General features: G+C 37.2%; 1 protein-coding gene across 1 annotated transcript in view; it reads left to right on the plus strand.

The window, feature by feature from the left end:
* The window catches only part of cmtm4 (CKLF-like MARVEL transmembrane domain containing 4), a 28,580-nt gene extending 16,515 nt beyond the window's left edge, over window positions 1–12,065 (plus strand). The window contains exons 3-4 of the mRNA XM_073836911.1: window positions 8,176–8,274; window positions 10,009–12,065. Of these exons, the coding sequence (XP_073693012.1) occupies window positions 8,176–8,274; window positions 10,009–10,173 (264 nt within the window). The 3' untranslated portion in view covers window positions 10,174–12,065. The remainder of the gene's footprint in view (window positions 1–8,175; window positions 8,275–10,008) is intronic.

Here is a 12,065-nt window from a genome sequence, read left to right on the forward strand (position 1 = left end):
CCAAACCCAGCAGCAATTAAACTTCTTTCTATAAAGAGCTTAAATGTGGATGGTAAAACTTTCAGATCTTAAAATCAGATGTTTGTGCTAAATCTGTTCATGTCTTCTAACATTGATTTAGTTGAAATGGCAGCAGAATAGAAAGCGTACATGAAAACTAGCTAGCAGTTTCTTGTGGCTGTTGGTTCCAGAAGGGCGGTTTTGTGGGACGGTTCATCTATTGTACAACACCCACTATTCCCTCGAGTGTTCTGATGGTGTGATCCAGTGCCAGGCTCAAAGGGGGCTGGCATGGTGACTGACATTATTTAAAGTGATAGGTCAGTAGAATGAGCGCATTCAGCTTGTGGTGATACGCTGGCACCATTGTACCCATTCACAAACCATCTCTAACCACACACGCATTCATACACAGAAAAGCACGACCAGTGTTCATTGAACACAATGAAAACACACAGGGCATTTTAATAGAAAATGAGGAGAGATTTGACTTTGTGAGGTGATGGGATAATGATTGGTTTTATATTGTGTGCTTTAATCGAATGGCCACTCTGAGATTTGAAAAGCTTTGCGGTGAACCTGTGATTATGTGTCATTACTGAACACAAGCAAGAAGCCAGTTGCGAGACTGGGTAAAGATGCATTAAAGATGTGTAATTTGTCAATCTGAGTGATTAAGACTAAATTATGATTATTCAGCTATGCAAATGTACTATTATTTTTTTGTTTTCTCATGTTCTTATATTTCTTATAAAAGAGTATCATGTCGTCTTCCCACACACACAGCCTCAGAGAGCACCAGCACACCATTGGAAGGTCCAGGAAAAACTTTAACCAGCTTCATTTAAAGCTAAAGTTTCACCACTGAGGTGGATAAAGAGAGTTGACTGAATGTTCACGATTCAGGTTATTTTGCCCAGCAAATCTGGAAGGAAATTACTATTAGTATTATTTTTTAACATTTCCAAGATCTTATAGGCCTGTTGTTGCCTAAAGCAGTCTGTAACTCTGTATTAACGCACCGCTGAGAATATTTGGCACAGGCTGTATACAATGCAGAAGCTCTTATTCACTATTTTTTTTTACTATTACTCCCTACAAAGGCAAAGTGCAGTAACTACGCCAACACTGAAACTGAGAAAAATGCCTTTCATGTAATGCCTTCTTAGGAAGAATTTTTTTCTAGACAAAAAACATCACAACTGATGTGACTTTTGACCACCAAAATGCAGATACTGCACTCTGCCTTTGGATGACCTAAAAAACCTAAAACACTATTGCAAAAGCAAAGTGCAGTATCTACAAACTAAATGTGTTCATCCAACTTTCTTGTTGTGTTTCTTACAGTAAAACATTGTAATGTGTGTAGAAAATGCAAAGTCTATTTTTTTTTACAATTCACTGGGTTTATGCTGCTCAAGTGTACATTACCCTTCAAAATTCAGTAGGATCAGTAAGATTTTTTTAGTGTTGCTGAAATGTCTTTATGCTCACCGTGACTGAATTTATTTTGTCAACGTTTTTTATGTTTAAGAAGTTCTTCTGCCACCAAGCCTGCATTTATTTGATCCAAAGTACAGCAAAAACAGTATCATTTTGAAATATTTTTACTTTTTAAAATAACTGTTTTCTGTTTGAATATATTTCAAAATGTCATTATTCCTGTGATTTCAAAGCTGTATTTTTAGCATCATTACTCCAGTCACAAGATCCTTCAGAAATCATTCTAATATTCTGATTTGCTGCTCAAAAACCATTTATTATTATTATTATGTTGAAAACAGCTGAATAGAATTTTTTCAGGTTTCTTTGATGAATAGAAAGTTTAGAAGAACAGCATTTATCTGAAATAGAAATCTTTTGTAACACTATAAATGTCTTTAGCATCACTTTTGTAAAAAAAAAAAAGTAATAATTTCTATAATTTCATTCCCAAAGAAAATGACTCCAAGCTTTTGAATGGTATAGTGTATAATGTTACAAAAGCTTTTTTATTTTAGACGAATGCTGATCTTTGGATCTATTATCAAAGAATCCTGAAAAAAAAAATGTATTCAACTGTTTTAAATATTGAAAATAATAATACAAATGTCTTTTGAACAGCAAATCTACGGTGGCCGAGAGAGGCCAACGCACTGCAAACAAGAAAACACATGCAAACAGAAAAAACGACAACAAATTAAGAAAACATCTTCATCAGTTTGACAACACAGGCGCTGCAAATCCTCGCAACACAAACACAAATACGGAAACGCGCTGCAAATTCTCACAACACAACCAAACTCAGAAACGCGCTGCGAACACACGAACGCGCTGCATATAGCACGGTCCACAACGGAAATGTTTCAGGGGGACCTCAAAAAGTGACGAACCCATCTGGGATCTGATTATTTTTTCAGTGGCTGTTGATCTGAGCAGAGGTGTTATCGGTGAACTATCGCCTTTTAGTGATAGTATAGTATCACTTAAAGGTGATAGTGATATAAATAATCAGGTAATATAGTGATATAAATAATCAGGTCCCAGATGAGTTCGTCACCTTTTGAGGTCCCCCTGAAACATTTCCGTTGTGGACCGTGCTATATGCAGCGTTTGTTAGTTTGCAGCACCTTCGTGTGTTCGCAGCACGTTTCTGAGTTTGGTTGTGTTGTGAGAATTTGCAGCGCGTTTCCGTATTTGTGTTTGCGTTGCGAGGATTTGCAGCGCCTGTGTTGTCAAACTGATGAAGATGTTTTCTTAATTTGTTGTCGTTTTTTTCTGTTTGCATGTGTTTTCTTGTTTCAAACTTTGGACTGGTAGTGTATATGTTTTTATTTATTTTAATATTAGTTTGTTTTATTTTAATATATAATATATAAAAATCGAATTTATTCCTGTCATGGCAAATCCGAATTTTCAGCAGCCATTAGTGTCATTTGATTCTTCATTAACCATTGTAATGTGCTAATGTGGTGCACATATTATTTAAAACAGTTGTTCTGCTTAATATTTTCAGGATTCTAGCATTTTCCACATTATTACTCATCTTTTATTTACATTTGAACAAAAAGTGGCATGTCCAAAAGTATTCATACCCTTCTCAATAATCAATAGAAAAGCCTTTATTGGCTATTACAGCAATCAAACGCTTCCTATAATTGCTGACCAGCGTTTTGCATGTCTCCACTGGTATTTTCGCCCATTCATCTTTAGGGATGAGCTCCAACTCTTTCAGGTTGGAGGGTCTCCTTGCCATCACCCTGATCTTTAGCTCCCTCCACAGATTCTCAATTGGATTTAAGTCAGGACTCTGGCTGGGCCACTGCAAAACGTTAATGTTTTTGTCTGCTAACATTTCTTCACCACTTTTGCTGTGTGTTTTGGGTCGTTGTCGTGCTGAAATGTCCACCAGTGCCCAAGGCTAAGTTTCTCTGCAGACTGCCTGATGTTGTTGTTGAGAATTTTGATGTATTGCTCCTTTTTCATGGTGCCGTTTACTCTGATTAGGTTCCCTGGTCCACAGGCTGAAAAACACCCCTAAAATATTAGGTTCCCACCACATTTCCGGTCAAAAAAAAAACTTGCTGATTGAATAAAAGTAACTTTAAGTCAGAATTTGCCAGGGGTATGAATAATTTCGGGCTTGACTGTATATTTTTTTAAATATAAGTACAATGTAAAACATGTATGTGTGCAATAAGTGCATTGTATCAAATGATTAGTTTAAATGTAAGTACATAGTAGTTAAGGCCACCTAATATAAAGTGAGATCAACTGACCCCAAGCTTTTAAATGGTAGTGTAGCTTACAATGTTCCGGTAATATTATAAAACAGGTCCATTTCAAGTAAAGAGATGTGACTTTGAGTCATTTGTTAACAACATGTAGGGCCGCAGTGGCTGTTAAATACATCAGAGATCTAAACCCAGTGTGAACACTACATTTCCCAGTTTTAGACCCCTCCTGAGATCAGTTTGCTTTCTCTACATGCAGCCTGCCAAAACACACATACACACACACTCCTGAAAGTACATTTGAAGACGTATGACTGCTTTTGTTTGTTCAGTTTCATTTTACCTGCATTAAATGCTTAATCATTGTATATAAAGTTTACCTCCATGGTTGTATTTATGAAGCTAATAATAACTAAATAATTCTGTGGACTCATAGTACTTTCGTTCAACCTCAGGCATATGCTTTGTGTTCCTACACTTACAATATTTGAAACGCGTCAGCAGTTTTTAACATTAAGTGTGTTTCAGAGTTTGGTTTGGCTTGCATTTGGTCCATCTGTTGAAGTATGTGTGAAGGCAAAGGCTGGTTTGGCATGTGTTTGAATGATTGAGACCGTATCCTGGTTTTGGCATATTGTAAGCGTTCTATATTGCGTGTGAGATAGGCATGGTTTCGCTTGAGTGCGTGTGGATGAAAGAGAGCGAGAGAGAGTATCATGTGAGACAAGTGTGGGCAATCACTCCCATCATGCATTTTGTCACATGGGTGGCCATGCTTAAGTCACGCTGGAGTGCTTATTGGCTGCACACAGACAAACCACCCAGCTTTATCCCTTCTCTCCTCTCAGAGTGTGTATTTATGAAGGATTTAAGGATAAAGAGAGAGAAATAGAGACTTTAATGTTCTGTAGTGTGAGGAATCTAGATGTTTTTTTGGGTTTCAACCCTAACCCTAATAATAATATAACAACAATGTATATGTAATATATGTAAATAATTTACATTAATATACAAATATATTACAAATATGTGTGTTTGAATCCTTTCCAACAATGAATGATTCCAGTGTATGATTTTGAGATCCAAATTTTCATACTGAGGACAACTGAGGAACTCATATGCAACTATTACAGAAGGTTTAAGCGCTCACTGATTGTCCAGAAGGAAAAACAATGGATAAAAAACACAGGGTGTAAACTTTTGAACAGAAAGAAGATTTAAAAACTTTTCACCCCCCCAGCTCTTAATGCATCGGGTTTCCTTCTGGAGCACCAGTGGGTGTTTGAACCTTCTGTAATAGTTGCATATGAGTCCCTCAGTTGTCCCCAGTGTGAAAAGATGGATGTCAAAATCATACAGTCATTGTTGGAATGGGTTCAAATACACAAAAATACTGAAAAACCAAAGAATTTGTGGGACCTGAAGGATTTTTCTGAGGAAGGCAGGCAGTTTAGTAGTTCAGGACAAACAAGGGACTTATGAACAGCTATTACTAAACAAAAAAAACAGTATTAAGAATCAAGTGTATGTAAACTTTTGAACGGGGTAATTTTTATAAATTCAACTATTATTTTCTCTTGTGGACTATATGTAAAAATCTTTTATGTGAAATGTCTTATTCAGGTCAGTACTAAATAAAAAAACCAACATGCATTTTGTATGATCCCTCTTATTTTTGCAGATTCTGAGTTGAGGTAAACTTTTGACCTTAACTGTAAGACTTTTTCCATGAGCTATTAAAGTGATAGTTCAGCCAAAAATGAAAATTCCGTCATTAATTACTCATCCTCATGTCGTTCCAAACCCATAAAACCTGCATTCATCTTCAGAAGACAAATTAAGATATTTTTGATGAAACCTGAGAGCTTTCTGACCCTGCATAGACAAGGGTCAAGGCCCAAAGTCATTATTGTAGTTTTTCTGCACACAAAAAGTATTGTCATAGCCTTATAAAATGTCCTTTAATTTTCCAAGGCATAACAACATATAAGATGTAGTGAACGCAGCAAAGTTCAAAAAGTCTTTCACATTATTGCATCCCCTTCCTCATCCAGCAGATTCATGTCACTGCCCACAAGCGTCATAACTGCCTAGAGCTGAGAGGAGCAGACCGTCTGTATTCACTTGGAGACATCAAAGCCAGCAGTTTGTGCTGCGTCGGCCTGTGATGTGAAATTCGAGGTGCCAGCCAGTGAGGTTGAGTTTGTGATGTGCTTTGAAGGGCTTGTTACTTTTCACCCCCCACAGAGCCATGGCTCAGACAAAACCCACGTCTATACCAGAGACTCTGAGCGCTCAGGAGGAGTGAACACAGGAGGATTTGGCCTCATTTCAGAAACCAACTGGCTCCTCTCATCCTCACTCTCTCCTAAAAGCTTTGACTCCAGTTTGTAAAAGTATTAAAACTGTGACGTTAGTGGTGGGTGGATTAAAAGAGGGAAAACTGTGAGACCAATAAGCAAAAATAGCAAAGAGAGTCACAGTCCACTGCCAATGTCTAGCCGTAACCTCATAAATACATGACTGTAAATGAGTAACTCAATATCCCAAATAAAAGGTACGTTTGTGTTTGTGCTGTCTGACTTAATTGTGCAGATAGCAAATAAAGTCACAAGGAAGACTGAAAGATTTTTGTTGATATTCAGCAAGGACATTAAATTGATCAAAAACAATGGTAAAGAAAAACAGTCTCATGGTTTCCACAAAAATATTAAGCAGCACAACTGTTTTTAACAGTGGTAATAAGAGCAGCAAAACAGATTCCTGAAGGATTTCATATATGTTGTAAATAGTTGGTGTATTTGGCTTTCCCCCTGCCTGTTAAACTGCATCACTGCAGTCAGCATAACCACACCTCATTCCCTTGTTTTGAAGTAAGGACATTGTTACTGACCCAGACTGAAATGGAAGAGAAAAAATAGTTGAATAAAGTCATTATTTTTGTTTTCTGTGCACACAAATGTATTCTCGTAGCTTCATAACATTAAGGTTAACCCACTGATGTCACATGGACTATTTTAACCATGTCCTTACTACCTTTCTGGGCCTTGAATGTGTCAGTTGCTGTCTATGCAGGTCAGAAAGCTCTTCTTAAATATCTTAATTTGTGTTCCGAAGATGTAGGTTTCAAAGAGTTAGTTCACCCAAAAATGAAAATTAGCCCATGATTTACTCACCCTCAAGCCATCCTAGGTGTATATGACTTTTTTTCTTTTAGTCGAATGCAATCGGAGTTATATTACAAAGTGTCCTAGCTCTTCCAAGCTTTATAATGGCAGTGGATGGGTGTTTCTGTTTAACAGTCCAAAAGAAGTCCAATAAAGTGCATCCATCCATAATAGAAAAGTGTTCCACATCTTTCCAGGGGGTGAATAAAGGCCTCCTGTAGCGAATCAATGGGTTTTTGTAAGAAAAATGTTCACTTTTCTCTAGCTTGCGCTGTCGTACATGGAAGACACTCTAGGTGAATAACGTAAGACATATGCGTTGTGCATGCGCCACTGAGAAGTGAAAAACGCGGAAGCGCAGAGGAGAGGGGAAAACAAAATGCTGGTCATGAATTAGAAGTACAAAAGGAGGATTTGTAAAGACAAATAAGCCAAGAAGAAAACTAGTTTTTCTTTGCTAAAGTAAGGAATCTTCCTTTGCTTCTGTAAACGAATGCGCAACGCATACGTCGTACGTCATCCATTCAGAACGCCTTGCATGTATGACAGTTGAAGACAGCTAGAGAAAAGTGATTACGTTTTAAATATAGATATTTGTCTTACAAAAATGCGTCGATTCACTACAGGAGGCCTTTATTTACCCCCCAGAGCCATGTGGAGCACTTTTTATTATGGATGGATGCACTTTATTGGACTATTTTGACTGCCGAACAAAAAACACTCGCCCACTGCCATTATAAAGCTTGGAAGAGCCAGGACGATTTTTAATATATCTCTGATTTGACTAAAAGAAGAAAGTCGTATACACCTAGGATGCCTTGAGGGTGAGTAAATCATGGGCTAATTTTCATTTGTGGGTTTACTTATAGTTTGATATACTCTAAACTTGTGAATGTGTAGATGTAGACCTCCCTCATGTTAATGGTATTATTTAATGAGCTAACTTCTATGAGCACATACACACTACACATAATAGTTGTCTCTCTTTATCTCTTTGTAGAAATAATTTATATTTTGTAGATGTTTCCCTCCTCCTGCAACAGATCAGCGTCCCACATTTAAATGTGGTTGTCACTCCCAAAACTTTGTGGTTTATACAAACCCATATGTTTACCAGATTAGAGATCATTTTAAAAGTATATATATATGTATACTACTGTAAATCATTCTAATATCGTTATTTGGTGATCACAAACATTTATTACCAATCTTGAAAAAAGTAGGGCAGCTCAATATTTTTGTGTAAATCCTGATCATTTTCAATATACTTGAATTCTCTCTTTTCTCTCTTGCAGGATCTAATCAACACTGCCACCAGCACCTTGTTCTTCTTTCTGGCTTCAGTGGTTTTGGCAGCTCTCAACCATCAAACTGGAGCAGAGATTGCAGCTGTGGTACCTAACCCCTTACTCAGCTCTTTATTTCATGATTTCTGTCCCTGTGGTTGTGGCTGAATTCAAATGTTTAGTCATTTCTCAAGTATTTGAAGTGGGCCCTAACCTGACAGTGCTCTGCTGCCCTCAAGTGGCAGAAATGGAGCAAAAACATAGTCGTTCCTAGAGAGAGAGAGAGAGAGAGAGAGAGTCCTGGGGGGTGTTCCATAAAACAAGTTTACCAAATAAGCCAGGCTTATTTCAGTTAGTCTGACTTATTGTCACTTGATTTGGCTCAAAATAAGTCAGACTAACTGAAATAAGCCTGACTTATTTGGTAAACTTGTTTTATGGAACACCCCCCTGGTCGACGTTTTGTTTTAGTTCTTTGATTTTCAACTCTGAAAATCTCACTGCTTTCTCTTTACCTCTTTCTCCATCCCACTTCTCTTTCACTTCGAGTTTTCTTTTTCTTTTCTTCTTTTGTTTGCATCTCAAAATTTACAGTGTGTCAAGTTTTTACTCCATCACTCATTACGAATTTGGTCACACATCTACCTTGTGTTTGTTTATACAATATTTAGCCTGTTTGATTATGTTTTGAGCTGTCAATAAGACAATCTACAGAATTTATGAAAGCACCTGAGATTGCGAGATTTAAAATAGTTACCTTAATTTAAGGCCAGAAACAGGATTCCATAAGTAACTCCATAATCCCACTGATTTTCCCCCAAAATCAGCACAGAAATACCCGCAAAGTACATTGACTCCATCTGTGCTTGCTCATTACGGTGTGTTATAACTGAAGCCATCATAAACATCTCACAGGCACATACTTTTCTAGTTAGTTTGTCTGTTTTGGTTGAGGCTGCTGACCTCTTGCGACTGTGAAGAGGTTTGTTGTTGATGGCGCAGCGAAGAGAAGCTATTCCCAATATTGATACAGCATCAGGTTCTCTTACTGAGATCCTGACCTTTATGATTTTAGACACTTCAAGAATGACCTGAGATCAGCAAAATATCTACCAACACCTTGGAAGTCAAAGGCTAGGGATTTCAGCTAAGAGTTTTATGATACAGATGTTCCCAGCGGGAAACCACTTTAACACCCGGGGATTTTTCTAAGCCACGGTATCAAATGACCAGTATCAAATGAGAAATTATGACATTTAGGCAAAATAAGAAACATACACATCTCCATTCTGTTCAAAAAGTTTTCACCCCTGGCTCTTAATGCATTGTATTTCCTTCTGGAGCATCAGTGAGCATTTAAATAATCTGTAATACTTGCATATAAGGCCCTCAGTGTGAAAAGATGGATATCAAAAGTATACAGTCATTGTTAGAAAGGGTTCAAATACACAAAAATGCTGGAAAAGCAAAGAATTTCTGGCACCTGAAGGATTTTTCTGAAGAACAGCAGGCAGTTTAACTGTTCAGGACAAACAAGGGACTCATGAACAACTAAAACTAAAAAAAAAAAAAAAAAAAACACCTGTGGATCAATCAGGTAACAACACAGTATTAAGAATCAGGTGTATGTAAACTTTTGAACGGGGCCATTTTTATAAATTCAGCTATTATTTTCTCTTGTGGACTACATGTAAACATCTTTTATGTGAAATATCTTATTCAGCTCAGTACTAAATAAACAATAACATGCATTTTGTATGATCCCTCTTATTTTGACCTCAACTGTATTCCTTTAAACATTCACAAAGCGTTTAAATAGTTGTTTTGTGTTTTTCCATTCAGATTTTTGGGTTCCTGGTGATGGGTGTATACGGTCTAAACACATTTTTGGCAGTACAGAGATGGCGTCTTGGGGACTCACGAGATGGACCCCTGCAGACCAGCGCGTACATCCGTGCCCGCACAGCCTCACGGGGTGAGGTGGAGTCACGGCCTGAGCTACAGTAAAGCACACAGGCAGACCAATGAAGACTGAGACAAGCAAAGCCCTGTCTGCATTCCTGTGATGAGCAGGCAATAAAGATAAATGGATACAACGAAACAATTGCGTGAACGGTCTCAAATGGAACAAACTTCTGGCGTCTTCAGCAGCCTCAGGCCAGCGTCTTGACTGTATACCTAAATACTGTATATTTCTGTTAATTAAGGGCTTTACCTTATAATGATTTGGATAATTATAGACTGAAACTCACTCCACTGTGCTCCTAAACTCCAAGCGGGGAACCTGAAAGGTTTTTTATAATGCCTGCAATAAAACAGACAAAGCCGCTATTCAGTCACCATTCGAAGCCCCTTCTATTTAACTTCATCCACATATGAAAGAAATGCAACTGTTTCTAAAACGAAGGATCAAAAATAATTCGATTGAAAGTGTTCATGAGCAATTTTTCATTCTCTGTTCCTGTATCAAACACATTTGGCAAACTGCCGTTGGGCAGTTTTTCTGTAGAGATTGAGTTAGGAGCACCAGTATTTATTTGAATTTTAATAATTTTTTAATACAACAGCTTTGGTAGCTACATTGCATCAAATGTAGTCTTTCACCTCGTGAATGTGACCCTGCATTACAACAGTTAGTAACAGCTTTCAGATTGTCTGTGTGGGTGAAGGGAGGTGTGCTTTTATGAAACTTAATCTTTAGATAATACAACTTTTTAGTTACTAAATTGCGTGTGCGTAGTCTATCGGTCATTTTTGTTCTTTGCTGTTGTATGTAAGAATTTCTCGACTCCACTGTGTACTCCAACCCTGTCCAGTTATATGTATATGTTGATTTAAACGAGGGTAGAGTTTTTGAAGAAGGTGTATATATTACATATCTGCGTGTGACATTTTACATTTCTGAAGGTTTGTATGAATTTTTATGACTGACACTAATAGACTGTATTTGAAGGAACAAGTGTACTACAGTACATATAAATGCTTTCGCTAAACTGTATCTTTTTTCAGTGTGCCTTAATCGTAGAGGCTTTCCTAGTCGAAATGCTCAAACACTTAGACACTAATGTTACGACAACATTAGCAGAACTGCTTCACTGGTTGTGAAATTCGAACATTTTACCCACAATCTGTGATGAACTGATCCCTGATAGTATAATCAGTTTTCTGAAGTGCTTTAGTGACCCTCTAATGGGTGTTTTTATTAAAAGGAGTGTCATAGAACGGCATCAGGAGGAAAATGAAATGTATCACAAATTTTAAGGCATAGTGCAATTGTACATGATTTCTTTTTTTTCCCACTAGAAAATGCTTGTTTGTAATATTCATACGTATGTCGTATTTTAAGTTCTTAAATGAAGTCACCTTTATGTTTTGGAATAAGACCAACGTTGAAATGAAGTTGTTTTGAGGTGCGGACTCAAAACACATTGATCGACACTGTGTGGGCTTGAAAATGTTAAAAGACAATCACAAGAATGAGAATCAAGAATTTACGTCTTAATGAAGGACTTTCATGTTTTGAAAGCAATACTGTGTGCTTATGCTTTAATAACGTTGTAAGAGCTTTCACTGTGCTTTGACTCTATGCTACACTTCTCATTGGAAGATTTTAGCATCAGAATAATTCCTAATTTTAACCTTACGGTTTGAACTGTGCGGTTTTCAACTCACAAATCATTGAAGTGTTTCAAAAGCAACAAAGTTGACATTTTGAAGGAGTCCAATTTTAATAATGATTGTACTGTTTCCCGTATTCAAGAAAGCAATGTTTTATTCCATGTAACTGCTATAAATTTGTATTTTTGTATTTATAGAGTTGTGCATAGACTTACGAAATGCTAATTGTTTAAAATATTTGTGATGGCAATCTTTTCCTCAAATAAATGGATTTGGATGGA

Source organism: Garra rufa, chromosome 3, assembly GCF_049309525.1.
Source record: "Garra rufa chromosome 3, GarRuf1.0, whole genome shotgun sequence".
NCBI lineage: Eukaryota > Metazoa > Chordata > Actinopteri > Cypriniformes > Cyprinidae > Garra > Garra rufa.